The 19,952-nt window shown below is 44.8% G+C and overlaps 1 protein-coding gene across 5 annotated transcripts in view; it reads right to left on the minus strand.

Annotated features, from left to right (window-relative positions):
* ccdc57 (coiled-coil domain containing 57) overlaps positions 1-19,952 on the minus strand; it is a 175,027-nt gene that overhangs the window by 75,451 nt on the left and 79,624 nt on the right. For all 5 annotated transcript variants that reach the window (XM_048555362.2, XM_048555365.2, XM_048555363.2 and 2 more), the window contains exon 9: positions 13,677-13,839. In XM_048555362.2, the coding sequence (XP_048411319.2) occupies positions 13,677-13,839 (163 nt within the window). The remainder of the gene's footprint in view (positions 1-13,676; positions 13,840-19,952) is intronic.

The raw sequence follows: 19,952 nt of genomic DNA on the forward strand, positions 1-19,952 counted from the left end.
TTCAATTCATTTCAATTCAAGGATTAAGGATGACTAATAAACAATGGCTTAGTCAATGATGCCCGCATCCCACTAATGAACAAATGAAAAAGAAATGGAAATGAAAAAAGAAAAAGAGGAAGAGGTCAACAGAGTGTGGAGCTGGAGGAACACAGCAGGTCAGGCAGCATCAGAGGAACAGGAAAGTCAACGTTGTGGATCAGGACCCTTCACTAGAACTTCATAAAAGAGGAATGGGCACTTAGATGAAAAGCAGTATGAATGAAATATCAGAACGAACAATTATTTTGCTCTAGTCATTGACAAGAAATTGGACCTAGTGAACTTAACAGTGGAAGATGGCATTAGAATGTTAAAACAATTAAGAAAGAGAAATATTAAATACACTAACTAATCTCAAAGAGATATGGATGAATGCACATTGTAAAATAAACTAGATAAGATAACAGAGGCACTATTACACATACTTAATAGTTCATTACAAAACAGTCTGCACCAGAGATGGCTAACGTCATAGCTACATTTTAAGGAGAGAGATGGAACCTGTTCAGGAAATGATAAACTAGTTAGATTTAACATTGGTAGTCTGAAAATAGTCTTGTCCAAGATTGCGGCACAGTATTATGCTTCAGCTGGAGGTCGTCCACTCATTCCATTTCTTTTTCATTTCTCTTTTTTTTCTTTCTTGGGGTTTATTTTCCTCATTTCTGGAATTAGCACAGACCCGGTAAGGAGTCCTCTCAGCCCAGCCTGGCCCATGGCGGTCTCTTGCAGACCCGGAGTGGTTTCTCCTCAGCCCAGTCTGTCATCCAGGCGTGGCGGAATCTTGGTGTAGAAGTGAGTCCTGTCCAAGCACGTTTGGAAGCAGCAGGAAGAAATTTTGCAGGCAGCCCAACACGTGACGTGAGAGTGGTGAGAGAGGTTCCCTAGTATCTGCAGCAGTGGAGTTGAAAACAGGAAGCTGAGATCTCCTGGAGAACGAGCTAGCAGAGAACTCAACAACTGTTGAACTTTTAACTTTATTCCTTTATTTTTCTCGTTTATATTAAGAAAGACTTTAATGTTAACTATTACCTTATTATTTTTCTACTCATTCTATGAAGGTAAAGCTTCAATTTTGAACTTTGTTTCTTTTACTACTTTGTACTTAAGTTTTTTGTACCTAGATACCTTTGTACCTAAGGTGGTGCTGTGTGGTGACACACACACTTTTCACAGTGCTCCTGTACTTGAATACATATGACAATAAAAATGAAAATCACTGTGAACTCATTGAAAAATAATGGGATTCATACTCAAGGAGAAAAATTTTAAACATTTAAAAACCAAAAATATGATGAATACTCACCATTTAAAATGGTATGCCTTGCTTGCCAACATTAGTGAGTTCTTTGAACAGGTAAGAATGAATAGGGAGGTACAGAACTGAAATAATCTACAGAGGTTGGTATCCTGTCACCAAGTCACTTTTTATTTACATGCGCATAGTACTTCACACTGATCCTGCTTCCTTAGAGCTAGCTCTCAGAGTGAGCAGAACTTCTGACACTCATATTCTCTGAGTTCACCTGACCTCTTTGCAATCGTTACAACAACAAACATAATGCTTCAAAAGCCTTAAAGAAATGCAGTTAAGGTACAACACAAGGACAAATTAATAAAATTGAGGTAAGAATCAAGAGACAAATGACAGAAATGGATAGCTGGCTAACTGAAACACAGAAAACAAACCACACTTGGAAGACCTTCTGTTGATTTGTATGATGTTATTTAAAGGACAAAAGGTACTGAAGAGAATGCAAAAAAAATTACAAAAATGATATCAGATTTACAATGAGATCAGAGATAATGGGAACTGCAGATGCTGGAGATTCCAAGATAATAAAATGTGAGGCTGGATGAACACAGCAGGCCAAGCAGCATCTCAGGAGCACAAAAGCTGACGTTTCGGGCCTAGACCCTTCATCAGAGAGGGGGATGGGGGGAGGGAACTGGAATAAATAGGGAGAGAGGGGGAGGCGGACCGAAGATGGAGAGTAAAGAAGATAGGTGGAGAGGGTGTAGGTGGGGAGGTAGGGAGGGGATAGGTCAGTCCAGGGAAGACGGACAGGTCAAGGAGGTGGGATGAGGTTAGTAGGTAGCTGGGGGTGCGGCTTGGGGTGGGAGGAAGGGATGGGTGAGAGGAAGAACCGGTTAGGGAGGCAGAGACAGGTTGGACTGGTTTTGGGATGCAGTGGGTGGGGGGGAAGAGCTGGGCTGGTTGTGTGGTGCAGTGGGGGGAGGGGATGAACTGGGCTGGTTTAGGGATGCAGTGGGGGAAGGAGAGATTTTGAAACTGGTGAAGTCCACATTGATACCATATGGCTGCAGGGTTCCCAGGCGGAATATGAGTTGCTGTTCCTGCAACCTTCGGGTGGCATCATTGTGGCAGTGCAGGAGGCCCATGATGGACATGTCATCAAGAGAATGGGAGGGGGAGTGGAAATGGTTTGCGACTGGGAGGTGCAGTTGTTTGTTGCGAACTGAGCGGAGGTGTTCTGCAAAGCGGTCCCCAAGCCTCCGCTTGGTTTCCCCAATGTAGAGGAGGCCGCACCGGGTACAGTGGATGCAGTATACCACATTGGCAGATGTGCAGGTGAACCTCTGCTTAATGTGGAAAGTCATCTTGGGGCCTGGGATGGGGGTGAGGGAGGAGGTGTGGGGACAAGTGTAGCATTTCCTGCGGTTGCAGGGGAAGATGCCGGGTGTGGTGGGGTTGGAGGGCAGTGTGGAGCGAACAAGGGAGTCACGGAGAGAGTGGTCTCTCCGGAAAGCAGACAGGGGAGGGGATGGAAAAATGTCTTGGGTGGTGGGGTCGGATTGTAAATGGCGGAAGTGTCGGAGGGTAATGCGTTGTATCCGGAGGTTGGTAGGGTGGTGTGTGAGAACGAGGGGGATCCTCTTGGGGCGGTTGTGGCGGGGGCGGGGTGTGAGGGATGTGTCGCGGGAAATGCGGGAGACGCGGTCAAGGGCATTCTCGATCACCGTGGGGGGAAAGTTGCGGTCCTTAAAGAAATTGGACATCTGGGATGTGCGGGAGTGGAATGTCTTATCGTGGGAGCAGATGCGGCGGAGGCGGAGGAATTGGGAATAGGGGATGGAATTTTTGCAGGAGGGTGGGTGGGAGGAGGTGTATTCTAGGTAGCTGTGGGAGTCGGTGGGTTTGAAATGGACATCAGTTACAAGCTGGTTGCCTGAGATGGAGACTGAGAGGTCCAGGAAGGTGAGGGATGTGCTGGAGATGTCCCAGGTGAACTGAAGGTTGGGGTGGAAGGTGTTGGTGAAGTGGATGAACTGTTCGAGCTCCTCTGGGGAGCAAGAAGCGGCGCCGATACAGTCATCAATGTACCGGAGGAAGAGGTGGGGTTTGGGGCCTGTGTAGGTGCGGAAGAGGGACTGTTCCACGTAACCTACAAAGAGGCAGGCATAGCTGGGGCCCATGGCCACCCCCTTAGTCTGTAGGAAGTGGGAGGAGTCAAAAGAGAAGTTGTTGAGTGTGAGGACGAGTTCAGCTAGGCGGATGAGAGTGTCGGTGGAGGGGGCCTGGTCGGGCCTGCGGGACAGGAAGAAGCGGAGGGCCTTGAGGCCATCTCCATGCGGAATGCAGGTGTACAGGGACTGGACGTCCATGGTGAATATGAGGTGTTGGGGGCCAGGGAATTGGAAGTCCTGGAGGAGGTGGAGGGCGTGGGTGGTGTCACGGACATAGGTGGGGAGTTCCTGGACCAAAGGGGAGAAAATGGAGTCCAGATAGGTGGAGATGAGTTCGGTGGGGCAGGAGCAGGCTGAGACGATGGGTCAACCAGGGCAGGCAGGTTTGTGGATTTTGGGAAGGAGATAGAAACGGGCTGTGCGGGGTTGGGGAACAATGAGGTTGGAGGCTGTGGGTGGGAGGTCCCCTGAGGTGATGAGGTCATGAATGGTGTTGGAGATGATGGTTTGGTGCTCGGGTGTGGGGTCATGATCGAGGAGGCGGTAGGAGGTGGTGTTGGAGAGTTGGCGTCTGGCCTCGGCGATGTAGAGGTCAGTGCGCCATACTACCACTCCACCACCCTTGTCTGCGGGTTTGATGGTGAGGTTGGGGTTGGAGCGGAGGGAGCAGAGGGCTGCCTGTTCTGCGGGGGAGAGGTTGGAGTGGGTGAGAGGGGTGGAGAGGTTGAGGCGGTTGATGTCTCGACGGCAGTTGGAGATGAAGAGGTCGAGGGAGGGTAGGAGGCCTGGGGGTGGTGTCCAGGAGGAGGACTTGTGTTGGAAGCGGGTGAAGGGGTCAGTGGAAGGAGGGTTGGGTTCCCGGTTGAAGAAGTAGGCATGGAGTCGAAGACGGCGGAAAAACTGCTCTATGTCCGACCGTGACTGGTATTCGTTGATGTGTGGTTGTAGGGGGACAAAGGTGAGCCCCTTGCTCAGGACTGACCGTTCGTCCTCAGTCAGTGGGAGGTCTGGGGGGATGGTGAAGATGCGGCAGGGCTCAGTGTGGCTGTCTTCTCTGGGGTTGCAGGCTGTGGAGGTTGTGGGCGGAGCGATGAGGTTGTCAGCCGTGGGCGGGGTTCCATCGGCCGTGGGCGGGGTTCTGTCGGCGTCGACCGTGGGCGGGGTTCCGTCGGCGTCGACCATGGGCGGGGTTCCGTCGGCGGTGGGAGGATCGGGAGGGGCGGCAGCAGCTGTGGTGAGGGTGGTGTGTGGGCTGTAGTACCTGGACGTGGAGGTGGTGACTGCAGCAGCGGTTCCGGAAGTTCTGTGGCCGGCGGAGGCGGATGTGACATCATCGGTGGGGTCTCCGGCCGTGTCCTCATGGTCAATGGCGGCGGGTGCATGGTGGGGGAGGGGCAGGGACAGAGTCGGGATTTGGGAGGCGCAGGAATCCTCTTGTGGGTGGCAGGGGCCAGTGAGTTTGTAGTACTTACGATTTTTGGTGTCCAGTAAAGCTGAGTGGAACTGGGTGTTCAGTCTGTGGATCCTGCGGAGGATAAAAAACAGCAGGGGTCCTTTGCAGGTCTGGGAGAGGGAGGCTCTGAGCTGGGGCAGGCTGGATTGCAGTGCCTGAAGGTGCCGGCGCATGGCTGCAAGTGTCTGTTTCAGGACTCGCAGGGAGAACCGCTTCTGAAGGGTCTGAATGTTCTGGGTGTAGAGGTGGTCACGGTTGGGGCCAAATTGGGAAGGCTGAAATGTGGACTGTAGTCCCTTGGGGATGATCTGGTTCCGTAGGCAGGTGCTGAGAAAGGTGATGTGGCTGTGGTACCTGGTTTGCTTCAGGACACGGTCGAGCAGTTTCGAGGCCGAAGAGATTACAACCCAGCTCTTCCCCCCCACCCACTGCATCCCAAAACCAGTCCAACCTGTCTCTGCCTCCCTAACCGGTTCTTCCTCTCACCCATCCCTTCCTCCCACCCAAAGCCGCACCCCCAGCTACCTACTAACCTCATCCCACCTCCTTGACCTGTCCGTCTTCCCTGGACTGACCTATCCCCTCCCTACCTCCCCACCTACACCCTCTCCACCTATCTTCTTTACTCTCCATCTTCGGTCCGCCTCCCCCTCTCTCCCTATTTATTCCAGTTCCCTCCCCCCATCCCCCTCTCTGATGAAGGGTCTAGGCCCGAAACGTCAGCTTTTGTGCTCCTGAGATGCTGCTTGGCCTGCTGTGTTCATCCAGCCTCACATTTTATTATCTCAGATTTACAATGTATGCTTAAGGAAAGCATGAACAGGCAGAGTTTTTTTTCTTGAGGAAAGAAGGGTGAAAGGGTAACCTAGTATAGATCTTTAAGAGTAATGTTTTGCTAACTAACCCTAGCCCTTTCAGAGGGCATGTTGAGAACCGGGAAGTACATAAAATTTGTGTTATCCAGCACCTCTCCAACTGGGATGTTTCACCAATCAAAATCTTCATTAAAAAGCCCCAGATGTCACAGTTATGACAATAAGTTATGGTGTTAGTTTGTTGTGATTGAAAAGAACTTGATAATGGTTGAAGTATTTTACAATGAAAAGAGTCAAAAGGTGGAAAGGCTCTCAGCCTCTGCGAGTTGCATATGTGTAATGCATTAGCCTCTGTCTTGATACATCACAGGACACAAGTGCCCATTTTTTTGCCTGCCCTGTTTAAGGCACTGAATTATTCACTCCAGGTCCCATTTAAGGTATCTTACTTAAAAGCATGTAAACAATTTTCCAGACACCCTATTATTACTAGCGAAACTCAAAATTAAACTAAAAAATGTTGCCCTTATCTTAATATATACAATACAGAAATACAGTTCAAACCAAACCATCAATTGTTTTGTCCACTTTAGAGCCAAGTTTCAAATGACAATAATAACAATGAAACTTCATCATGCCTCCCTGCAGAAAAAGATGAAAAATTTTCTTTAAGAAGCATTTACATTTTTCTATTACAATTTCCTCTTATCACTGCACCTATTCTGATTAAAGAAATTTCACTTCACAGTCACAATATTCATATTAAATACCTAAGTCAGACTTCCCATAGTAATAATTGTCTACATAATTCCATTGATCATAATATTCATTTCCTTTTATATTTGCTCTTGATCAAGCTTCCAGTATAATATTGTCCTTTCCTGTAATATGAATGCTCTTCATATTGTATGGTTGTAGCATTAAACTTCAATGAAACAGTCTCAAAGTCTTATTCTGGAATCTTTCTAGTAAAGTCGAAGGGCTGTGATTCATATAAATAAATCTCTGCAGAGATGTTTGTATTTAGCCTTGAAAACATTATAGACCCTATGCTAAAACAAAGTCTTTTCCATGGTTGAATATTTCAGTTGACAAACAACACACAAACTAGGTCAAGGAGTAGGCAATTCCTCTCCTAAAGCCTGCTCCACAATTTAATACTATTAGGACTGATCTCATATCAGCCCAGATTCCACTTTCCTGCCCTTTCCCCATATGCTTTATCCAATTACTAATTTCAAAAATATCTCTACCTCCTACTGAAATTTATTCAGTACCCCAGTATACACTGTATTCTACAGAACTTTGAGACCCTTTGGGAGAAGTAATTCCACCGCATCTGAGTTTTAAATCTGCCTACCTTAGCCTAAAACTAAGATATTTTGTTCTCAGTTGCTCCGCCCCCACCACAACCGCCCAAAGAGGATCCCCCTCATTCTCACACACCACCCCACCAACCTCTGGATACAACGCATCATCTTCCGACACTTCCGCCATCTACAATCCGACCCCACCACACAAGACATTTTTCCATCCCCACCCTTGTCTGCCTTCCGGAGAGACCACTCTCTCCGTGACTCCCTTGTTCGCTCCACACTCCCCGCCAACCCCACCACACCCGGCACCTTCCCCTGCAACCGCAGGAAGTGCTACACTTGCCCCCACACCTCCTCCCTCACCCCTATCCCAGGCCCCAAGATGACTTTCCATATCAAGCAGACGTTCACCTGTACATCTGCCAATGTGGTATACTGTATCCATTGTACCCGGTGTGGCTTTCTCTACATTGGGGAAACCAAGCGGAGGCTTGGGGACCGCTTTGCAGAACACCTCTGCTCGGTTCGCAGTAAACAACTGCACCTCCCAGTCGCAAACCATTTTAACTCCCCCCCCCCCCCATTCCTCAAACGACATGTCCATCATGGGCCTCCTGCAGTGCCACAATGATCTCACCCGAAGGTTGCAGGAACAGCAACTCATATTCCGCTTGGGAACCCTGCAGCCCAATGGTATCAATGTGGACTTCACCAGCTTCAAAATCTCCCCTTCCCCCACCACATCCCTAAACCAGCCCAGTCCGTCCCCTCCTCCCACTGCATCACACAACCAGCCCAGCCTGCCTCTGCCTCCCTAACCTGTTCTTCCTCTCACCCATCCCTTCCGCCCACCTCACGCCGCACCTCCATTTCCTACCTACTAACCTCATCCCACCTCCTTGACCTGTCCGTCTTCCCTGGACTGACCTATCCCCTCCCTACCTCCCCACCTAGACTCTGCTCTCCACCTATCTTCTTTTCTCTCCATCTTCAGTGCGCCTCCCCCTCTCTCCCTATTTATTCTAGAACCCTCTCCCCATCACCCTCTCTGATGAAGGGTCTAGGCCCGGAACGTTAGCTTTTGTGCTCCTGAGATGCTGCTTGGCCTGCTGTGTTCATCCAGCTTCACACTTTATTATCTTGGATTCTCCAGTTTCTGCAGTTCCCATTATCTCTGATACATTTATTTCAACTTTCTGCTTTCTGGTGGTTCACCAATGCTCTATTCAAGCTAATAAATTATTCCTAAGTCCATGTGATCTTACCTTGTGTATTAACTTTTCATGCACCACCTTATCAAATGCGTTCTGGAAGTCCAAATATACTACCTCTATAGTAACGCTATTTACTTTGCTTGTTGCATCTTTGAAGAACTCAAGTAAATTAGTCAAACACAATTTACCTTTCATAAAATCATGCTGACTCAAATGGATTGCATTTTTGACTTTCCAAATGATCCATTACTACTTCCTTAATATTGGATTCTGACAATTTCCTAATGATGGAAGTTAAACTAACTGATCGATAGTTCCCTACATTTTCTTTCCCTCCTTCTTGAATAAAAGGACATTATATTAGCACTTTTCCAAATCCACTGAAACCTTTCCAAATTCCAGGGAAATTCAGAATCTTATAATCATTACATTCATTATCTTTGCTGCTACTTCCTTTGAGACCCAAGACCCTGGGGACTTGGCTATCTTTGCTCAATATTGTACATAGTTTTGGTGATTGTTATCAAATTCCTCTTTTTCTATAACCTCTGCATTATCTGTTCCCATTGGGATGGTTTAATTATCCTCCATTTCAAAAACTGTGGAAAGACATTGATTTTGTGTCTCTTCGATTTCGGTGTTCCCCATTATTAAGTCTCCAGTCTCACACTCTAAGGGATCAACATACACTTTAACTACTCTATTCCTTTATATACATTTACAGAAACTGTTGCTAACTATTTTTATATTTCCCTAATTATCTTTCATCATTTTCCTTTGCTATTTTTATTATATTTTTAATATCCCTTTGTTAGGCTTTAAAGGATTTCCAATCTTTTGCAATATGGTATGCCTTAGTTTTTACTTTTATATTATCTTCAACTTTTTATGTTTTTTCTCCATCCTACAAGCTTTCTTCCTCATTGGAATATTTTGGTTGGAGGAACTGAATAGCTCTCAAATGTTTAACACTGTTTTTCAATTGTCCTGTTTTAATCTCTCTGTCCAGTCTATTATTGCCAAATCTTTCCTCATGCCTATGTAATTACCTTTTACAACAGAACATTAGTATGAACTCAAGTTTCTCAATCTCAAACTGAATCTGAAATTCCAGCATGATATGATAAATCCTTCCTCCAGGATCCTTTACTAGGAGATGATGAATTAATCCCATCTTATTGCACTGTATTAATTCAAGAATAGCCTGCTCCCTGTTTGTTTCTTGGAGCATTTACATTGGGAAACCAATATCTAATACACTTCCTGAACTTTCCCTCAATGCCACCCTTGTCAATTTGATTAGTCCAGTCTACATGCATTTTAAAATCACCCATGATCGTTGTCAGACCTTTTTTTAAAAAAACAGCCTCAGTACTACCTAGTTTATTCTGTGTCCCATTGTGGAACTACTGTTAGGAAACTGATAGATTATGCCCACTAGGACTTGTTCCCTTGCTATATCTTATTTCCATCCAGACTGATCCTACATCTTGATCTCCATGCATTTTGACAAGCATTCAATTTTTCTGAAAAATATTCACTATCAATCCCTATCTCACTCTCTTGTAATAACACTGCATATGTCAATGGGATCAACAGTCAATACGAATATCTTATCATAAGTTGATGTGATGTGTAAAATTAAATCAAATGGGATTATGCAAAGTATATTGAGATGAATAGACAATTGGTTAGCAGACAGGAAACAAACAGTAGGAGTAAATAGGTCTTTTTCTGAATGGCAGGTAGTGACGAGTGGGGTACCAACAAGGATCCGGGACAAGAACCCCAGCTATTTACAATACACATTAATAATTTGAATGGGGGAACTAAATGTAACGTTTCAAAATTTGCGGACGATACAAAGCTGGGTTGAAGGGTAGAACTGTGAGAGGGACGCTGACATCTTGCAGTGAGATTTGAACAGGCCGAGTGCGGCGGCATGTGCATGGTAGCTGCAGTATAATCTGGATAAATATGAGTTTATCTACTTTGATAGCAAAAATAGGAAGGCTGATTATTAGGAGAATGGCTGTAAATTGAGAGAGGGGCATGTACAACGAGACCCGAGTGTCCTTGTGCACCAGTTGCTGATTTATGTGTGCAGGTGCAGCAGGTATTAAAGGCAGCCAACTGTAGATTGACCTTCAAAATGAGAGGATTTAATCAGAGGAAGAAGGATGAAAACAAAAAATGCCAGCGATCACTGTGGGTCAGGCAGCATTCATGGAGAGAAGGCAAGCTAAAGTTTTGGAGTCTAGATGACTCTTTGTCAGAGCTGAAGTGAAATATGAAGGGAACACCATTTATGCAATGGGGTGTGGAGGCAGGTTGGAGTGCTGGGGGAGAATGGATGTTGATAGTTCAGGTTAAGTGATTGGTTTGTGAGAACGGCAAAACAATGGTGTGTCTAACTGCTAGATTGGAAAGAACAGACAGTCCCAATGCAGTCAGCGGAGGGTTGACAGGACATGGTGACAGAGACTGTGACAAGCAAATCTAAAAGAAAGGGAAAGAATTTGTTCACAATTTGAAGGCGTGGAACTCAATATTGTAAAATGCCTAGTTTGAAGATGAGATACTGTCCCTCCAGTTTCCACTGTGATTTGCTGGAGCATTGCAGCATGCCAAGAACTGACAAGTGGGCATGTGAGCAGGATGCTGTGTTAAAATGACCAGGTACAGTAAGGTCAGAGTCATGTGTGTGCAAAGACTGTAGGTGTTCTGCAAAGCGGTCACCCAGCCTGCGTTTAGTTTCTCCAATGTAGAGTATGCGTCATTGGGTACAGTGAATACAAGAGACCACATTGTAGGAGGTACAGGTGAAATACTGCTTCACCTGGCAAAATGGTTTGGGCCTTTGGATGATAAGTAGAGAGGAGGTGAAGAGGCAGGTGTTGCACCTCTGTGGTTACATTGGAAGAAGCTGTGGGAAGGGAGGATGTCTTGCTTCAATTACACAGGGTAGTGGTGAGGCCACAGTTGAAATGTGTGCGCTGATTTGGTCTCATTATCTGAGAATGTTCTTGCTACAGAGGGAGTGCAGTGAACGTTTACCAAATTGATTCCTGATTTGGCAAGACTTACATAAAATAAGAGAATGAGTTGGTTAGGATTGTGTTCACTGGAATTTAGAACAATGCAGGCTGCTGGCAAAATGATCTCATCAAAACCTATAAAATTCTAAAGGGACTAGGCAGGTTAGATGTAGTAAGGATGTTCCCAATGGTTGGGGAGTGCAGAATGAGTGGTCATAGTTAAAGGATAAGGGGTAAACCTTTTAAGACTGAGATGAGGAGAAATATGTTGGTCCTGCTAAATCTGGTGTGCTAGTCAGTAAAGTTTTCACGTAGTCAAGTGCACTGACATTCTTTTATCTGTTCAAATTTCTTGCTTTTCTTTAACTAAATTGTCAAAGGAGCCATTTTAGCCCTGAAATGCAGAACAAATGTCTGATAAAATCACTCATTCATCACAAAAATCCGCTGCAAAAAGTGTTGCTTTTTGTCTTTGATACATTAAACCCAAGGTAGCCCTTATTTTTCTTCTCTAGCTGCAACTTATCCTTGTTCCTGCCACGTGGCCCAAATAAGTTACTTTTCATTTGGCAAATTCACTTTCAGTCAAAGTTACAAACAAGTTGGCAATTAAACAGTTCATTCAAGTGTTGTAAGTGTTCATCCCAGGTTTAACTGAACACCATCAAGTTGTCACAGTTGCATAATCCTTCGATGACATTCCTCGTTAATTGTTCAAACATTGCTAGTGAATTTTTCATTCCAAACAGCATGACTTTACATGATAAAAATCCAAAAAGGTTGCAAAAGCTGATATTCCTTTGGTTGTATCAGTCAATTAAACTTTATAATATCTTTTCAACAGGTCAATTACTGTAGCAAAATACACATATCCAAAGTCTCAATACAATCTGACAATGGTAGAATCAGATACGACTTCACCTTTGAAATTGTACTGATGTCCCAATTATCTATACAAAATCCAAGTGACTAATCTGATTTCAGCATCACAACACAGCTGCTATGATTCAATTCAATGTTATTATCCATCATGGTCTCTTCTTTCACTTCAACTAACATGCATGAGTTCAGTCTGTACGAGTGTTGCTTTATGGGTAACTATCCCCCTAGATTAACAGTGAGATAACAAGGTGTAGAGCTCGATGAACACAGCAGGCCAAGCAGCATCATAAGAGTAGGAAAGCTGATGTTTCATTCATCCAGCTGTACACTTTGTTATCAGATTCTCAAGCATCTGTAGTTCCTGCTACCCCTAAATTAACATCTTGTATAAGGGAAAAGATATTCTTCCTTGCTTATTTACAGAAATCTATTTATATTTCTGCAACAGCTTTTGTAAGTTACTTAGATTTGCTTTCTCCTAGAAAACTATCAATGACAACAAGCTCAGTGTGTATATTTCTGCAAAAATTGCTGAGTCACCAAATGTGACTGCAAAAAAAAAAATTCAATCCAATTGGTGTGATTGCCACTGCTACTCAAGGTGGGTGAAGGTAACCTTTTTACCCCTGTGAAAATCTGTCTATCGTAAACGTTAGATCTGATAACTAATGAACAGATTTTAATAAAATTTGTTGCACAGATAAGATGTGACCCAGAGAAGAACTGATTACTTCTTGGCAAAATGTGGTTTAGATTCTGAAAAATTTTAAAGGATCCATTAATATTAGGAGACGATGCGAATTGCCTTTTGCTTGAAAATGTTCTGAGTTGTTTGCTTAGAATGTTCCACTAGTTTGAAATGGTATTACTTGGAGTGTTTAAAGATTGAGATCCAATTGAAACTGTCATCTAAAATCAGACATCCTAAAAATAATATGTTTGAGGACCGGACACAAGTACATCTTGACTAGTGCTGGCACAGTGGGTAGCGTCTGGGCTCCTGAGCCTGTCCACCCCAGTTTAGCAGCATGCTTTTCTCTTTCTCCTTTTGTCTTTCTCTTTTCTTTCCTTTCTTCATCTTCGAGGCCGGAGCAGTATTGGTGGGATGGCTGGCTGCAGCCCGAGCAGTGTCGATCAGGACTCAGTGTGGAACAGGGATTCCTGACTGCAGTAGGCCAGAAGCCTGGACTTTGGTGGTGGCGGGAACTCCTTGAGGCCCAGAACATTTTCCAGGGCCCTTGGAGCCATGCTGGAGACCCAATTTGAACAGAAGGTGAACTCTATTTAAGTAATTTCTTTTCATTCTTTTTGCAACTCAAAATGGTGCCAGACTATGGTAACTAAACACTTTTTCCTGCATCCTTCTAGATGTGTGTGACAATAAAATCATTCATTCATTCATTCGTTAAAAAATGGGACATTGAAATGGTCGTCTGATCTGAAAAAAAAAACAACAGATCTACTGAACATCATTTTCTGTGACCCACCTGGTCCCGGGCTTGGCTCAGACTTTGAAGAAATTGTTCAGATTTTGCATACTGAGTTCTTTCTATCTCCTCACAGCGGTGCTGCCAATCCAACTCTGCCTGTACTTTCAGTCGTTCCAGATCTTGCTCCCTTTCTGCAGCTCGGACAAGCTGTTGTTTATATCTAAATTCAGAACATTTTCAGTATGAGATAAGAATAACTTTTGAAAAGGAATTACCCATTACATTTTTGAAGACTAAATGATGGCTGACTTTGAAGTTGCAACAGAAATTTAATCTCAAGAGGATCCGCTGGCAATTGCAAATATCTGACATTATCTGAACTGCTCAAGTGAATTATCCTGAAATGTTTCACAAACTTGCACAGCACTGATGGTCTATTCTCTGTCTTTGCTAATGCATTGTTGGCTTTGTTCATCAGTTTCCATCCCTAAACTATGTTTCTCTTGTCCAAGCCTCGTGTGTATTCCCCTTCACTTTATGCTTCCATGATTCATGACCATGATTTTAGCCACCTAAGCCCCATGCTCTAAACTGCTGCTTCCCCTTCTCTTCACTTTAAGTTCCACTTTAAAACCCACCTCTTTGACCAAGCTTTTGGTCAGTTTTCCTCATCTTTCCATTTTCATCCTTTAAATCTCTTGAAAACTTATTTGGGATGATTAAAAAATTAAAACTTCCATCATTCACTGTTTGTAAATTGTCCTACAGTACATAGGTTCAGCAAAGTTAAAAGTCAGGGCTAAAAGTGGAACTAGGTAAGGGAGGAGGAAGGAAGCATATATGAATAGTTCCACAGAATGGCTATGGCACAGAAAGAGGCCATTCAGTCTGTTACGTCCATGCTGAGTCATTGTCAGATGGAAGAAAGAAGAGATGGGGAAGAAGAAGTATGTGTAGAGAGGAGGCAGTAGAGAGAAACAAAGAGAATGAAGGCCCTTCATGTTGGTAGATAGAGAGGAGGGAACCAGGATACTGAACAGTAGAACAGTGAGGGTAAGGAGGGATAGGAGAGGAGTCAATGGTAGATAAGCTTACTTTCAGGCTTCTCTAAATACTCTGGAGCAACAGTGTGCATGTGTTCTTGACATCGCCCTCTCAGTTGATTGAAACCTCCCTTGATAAATCCCTGAAGTATTAGCTACAGGTCAGATACATTTACAGCAGCTGATTGGAAATGCTCAATAACTAAACTGAATATTCGACAGCAGTGTAGGAATTTCTGGGAGACCCAAACCCATGGGCAGAGCACGACAAATATTTGGACACAGATTTACCTGCAAGGTCATTCCTCCTTTCCCATTCAGCTTTATTCTCATTATCACAGATCCCACTGAGAAGTATGCTCAATCCCCATTGATCATTACTATTAGTACATTACTACTACCCTTTAATCTGGAAGGCAGCATGGTTTGTCTTACAGTAAGATCTTGAAAGACCCTCTGCTTTTCTCTCTTTATTTCTTCCTTTCTCTCAACCCTAATATCGCCTTTCTTTCTTCTTTACCTTGTGTCTCTGTGCACTTCTCATGAACATCGTGGACTCTACATTGCCACCACTGGTGCAAGGATACATGAACAGAATAACTAAACTACATGGACACTTTTGATACCCTCTCTATGCTTCTTTACCTCATTTCCACAGTTACATATTTTAATGTTGCACTTTGAAGCACACTGGCACCTATCATTGTGACACTATTGCCAGGACATTTTCTGTGTAGGAACAGGCACCCACCTCATGCATTGGACCAGAGTGCATCTCAGGATTCATTACTTGCTATCTTAATATTGACCCACTTTGCTCATGCTTGGATACATTACATTGGTGTCTTGCCTTACATTTTTGCACTTTGCCCATCAGCTAGACCTGAAAGGTTCATAGAACTTCTGAATTGCCTTGATATTTAGTGCACATATAAAACTAGGCAGCTTGTCATGGTTGTCAGCAGTGACCATTCAAAGGGGTGGACGTATTGCTGTAGGGCATCATGCTACATCAATCTTGGACTTGGACAATGTGCCAACAACATATGCACCAAGCACACTGCATGTCCTTCAAGCAAATGGCATGTCTCAAAATCTATGGGGAGTAGCTCTCAGTCAGGCAAAGGAGAACTGCCTTCAGTCAGTGCGTCCTGGCACTGTAACTCAAAAACAACATCCAAAATCAGTCCAGAGGCTTAGATGCTGTCAGTAGGCCATGTGGGTGGTCAGGATGTACAGGAATACAAACTTTTACTGCCAGGGAATGAGCCATGATCATCTTGCAGGTCCAGTGTAACTGGTCATTAGATTTGTGCCAAGTCAGCCAGGGACCTATAGAAATTAGTCAGGCATTTGATCATCTGTCAATCAGGGCTATCCTTCTGTGTCAAGTCAAGGGGATGGGCAATGGTTAGTCGTGAGAGTCAGCACAGTGAAAGCCAAAGAGGGCTTATCACAGCCTTTGTTGCAGAAGAGAAGCTGGGGAACTCAGAAGTTGGAATTGGAGACAATGTGCTGGGTTTTTTAAAATTTACTTGTAGAACATGGGCATCACTGGTTAGCCAGTATTTACTGCCCATCCCTAGTTGCCTGTGAGAAGATGGTGGTTGTAGAGGTTATAATGAGTTCAGCCAGGTGGATCTCTCAGAATCTAAGTTCCCTCATCGGGGCTGTTAATCTGGTCCAATAAGGAGCCCGGGTTGACATATAAATAAGGTGTTTCAGGCATCTTGACACTGATCCAGCTCTCAGAGTGACAAGGACTTTCCACATGTAAATAAAGTATCACTTGGTGATGGGATACTGATCTCTGTGGAGTTATTTCGGTGGTGTGTTGCCTTCTCAACCCACTGCAGTCTATATGATGTATTTTGACCCACAATGTCAGTAGGGAGGGAATTCTTGGATTTTGATCCCATGACAGTGAAGGAATGGCAAAACAGATCCAAGTCAGGATGGTGAGTAACTTGGAAGGGAATTTGCACAAGGTGGTATTCCCATGTTTCTACAGCCCTTGTCCAACAAGATGGGAATGGTTGTAGATTTGGAAGGTCCTGTCTAAAGATCTTTGGCAAATTTCTACAGTGCATCTTGTAGATATTGCACATTGCTGTTACTGAGGGTCATTTTTGGAAGGAATGCATGCTTGCGGATATTGTGCCAATCAAGTGGGGTCCTTTGTCCTGAATGGTGTTGAAGCTGCACTCATCCAGGCAAGTGAGGAATATTCCATTACACTCCTGACAGTATTTGCAGTGTATATATATGCAGTATTCCTAGCCTCTGTTCTGCTCTTGTAGTCACTGTGTTTATGTGGCAAGTCTAGTTGAGTTTTTGGTCAATGGTAACCTGAGGGATATTGAAAGTAGAGGATTCAGTTTTGGTAACACCACTGAATGTCAAGGGATGCTGGTCAGATCATGTCTTATCGGAAATAGTCATTGCCTAGCATGGTTGGGGTGTGAATGTTCCTGCCACTTATCAGCCCAAGCCTGGATATTGAACAAGGACTGCTTCAGTTTCTGAACATTCTGCTGCTTATTGCACGGAGGTATTACATGTGAAGGGGTGAATTTAATGATTAGGATGGGGAAAACAACAGTGCAGTGGAGAACCATGGTACTTTGGGAGTATGGTGGAGATGGAAGTCCATGTCTGGTCACAACCACCCTGGTTTTAACTTGGGGAATGTGGTGGTGGGACAATGTGACACGATGGCTCGCATTACTAAGCACTAAGCCACTCTGGGAATTGGCAAAAGAGAAGCACATCCTCACTCAGGGCTCTAAGATGAGTTGAGGCTAAAAACAGGTAACCTGTATAACTTGGTTCTTAAATAGCAATACATGAGTGAATATGCAACTGTAATTGCAACAAACTGTCAGTAGTGGCACTTATGTGCCTTGAGATGCATTTCTTTTAATTCCCTTCCTATTACATCACAATGAAGGGTAATTCCTAGATGACAGCACTTAACCTTGTGCACAGATGGCTTTTAAAAACGACTGTGGTACAGGGAATCCCTGGAGGTCCCAGTAGTGGTGAGTACTTCTATCTTTGGCAAGAATGAAGACCGGATGAGCGTAGTGCCACAGAGGCAATACTCATAGCTAATGAGGTGAGTTTCAGAGACTAGCATGAGAAACATATGATACACATGGAAACATACTAAAATTGACTTTTAATCAAGGTCTGTTAAAATTTAGCCTACTGTGTGCCATGTTAGTCTCCATATTTAAGGAGGATATACTTGATTTGGGGATGGTTTGGAGAAAGAAGAGCAGATTGGCTATGGTGAAAGTCTGAGTAAATTGGGCTTGCATTGTCTAGAGTTAAATGAAACATAACAGATTCTGGGTAGCTTGATAAAGAAATACTGTAGAACTCTTGAAAACAGAAAGTTAGTCTCAGTATATAAACCAATTATTTAAGACTGAGATGCGGAGAATCTTAGGAATTCTCTACGCCAGAGGATATAAATGCCCCATTTTCAAACATATTTGAAGGCCGCGATAGGTGGAGATTTGGTCTCTTCTGGGATTGAAGGCAAATGCAGCGAAGAGGATTTCAAGCTAGCCCAAGATTGGCCATGATAATAGTGAATGGCACAGCAGGCTCCACAGGGCATTTGATATACTCTTGTTGCTATTTTTTGTTTTATTTTGTTTAACTACAAGATTTAACTAAGATTAGTGTGATGGATACTATATTATTTTTTATCCCTAACTATACAGATTCGATTTACATATGGCTGACAATCACATCTATTAATCACATATTACAACTTAAATGTTCAATTCTCAGTTCTGATATTTCTGTAGCCATGAATCAGTAACCAAATGATAGTGTGAAGCTGGATGAACACAGCAGGCCAAGCAGCATCTCAGGAGCACAAAAGCTGATGTTTCAGGCCTAGACCCTTCATCAGAGAGGGGTGTGGGGAGAGGGTTCTGGAATAAATAGGGAGAGAGGTAGAGGCGGACCGAAGATGGAGATAAAAGAAGATAGGTGGAGAGGAGAGTATAGGTGGGGAGGTAGGGAGGGGATAGGTCAGTCCAGGGAAGACGGACAGGTCAAGGAGGCGGGATGAAGTAGTAGGTAGGAAATGGAGGTGCGGCTTGAGGTGGGAGGAAGGGATGGGTGTGAGGAAGAGCAGGTTAGGGAAGTGGAGACAGGGTGGGCTGGTTTTGGGATGCAGTGGGTGGAGGGGACGAGCTGGGCTGGTTTTGGGATGCAGTGGGGGAAGGGGAGATTTTGAAGCTTGTGAAGTCCACATTGATACCTTGGGCTGCAGGGTTCCCAAGCGGAATATGAGTTACTGTTCTTGCAACCTTTGGCTGGCATCATTGTGGCACTGCAGGAGACCCATGATGGACATGTCGTCTGAGGAATAGGAGGGGGAGTTAAAATGGTTTGCGACTGGGAGGTGCAGTTGTTTATTGCGAACCGAGCGGAGGTGTTCTGCAAAGCGGTCCCCAAGCCTCCGCTTGGTTTCCCCAATGTAGAGGGAGCCACACCAGGTACAATGGATACAGTATACCACATTGGCAGATGTGCAGGTCAACATCTGCTTAATGTGGAAGGTCATCTTGGGGCCTGGGATGGGGGTGAGGGAGGAGGTGTGGGGGCAAGTGTAGCATTTCTTGCGGTTGCAGGGGAAGGTGCCGGGGTGTGGTGGGGTTGGAGGGGAGTGTGGAGAGAACAAAGGAGTCACGGAGAGAGTGGTCTCTCCGGAAGGCAGACAAGGGTGGGAATGGAAAAATTGCTTGGGTAGTGGGGTCGGATTGTAGATGGCGGAAGTGTTGGAGGATGATGCGTTGTATCCGGAGGTTGGTGGGATGGTATGTGAGAACGAGGGGGATCCTCTTGGGGCGGTTGTGGCGGGGGCGGGGTGTGAGGGATGTGTTGCGGGAAATGCAGGAGACGCGGTCAAGGGCGTTCTCGACCACTGGTGGGGGGAAGGTTGCGGTCCTTGAAGAACGTAGACATCTGGGATGTGCGGGAGTGCAATGCTTCATCCTGGGAGCAGATGCGGCGGAGGCGGAGGAATTGAGAATAGGGGATGGAATTTTTGCAGGAGGGTGGGTGGTAGGAAGTGTATTCAAGGTAGCTGTGGGAGTCAGTGGGCTTGAAATGAACATCAGTTTCTAGCTGGTTACCTGAGATGGAGACTGAGAGTTCCAGGAAGGTGAGGGATGTGTTGGAGATGGCCCAGGTGAACTTGAGGTTGGGGTGGAAGGTGTTGGTGAAGTGGATGAACAGTTCGAGCTCCTCTGGGGAGCAAGAAGCG

The sequence above is a fragment of the Stegostoma tigrinum genome, chromosome 22, assembly GCF_030684315.1.
Source record: "Stegostoma tigrinum isolate sSteTig4 chromosome 22, sSteTig4.hap1, whole genome shotgun sequence".
NCBI lineage: Eukaryota > Metazoa > Chordata > Chondrichthyes > Orectolobiformes > Stegostomatidae > Stegostoma > Stegostoma tigrinum.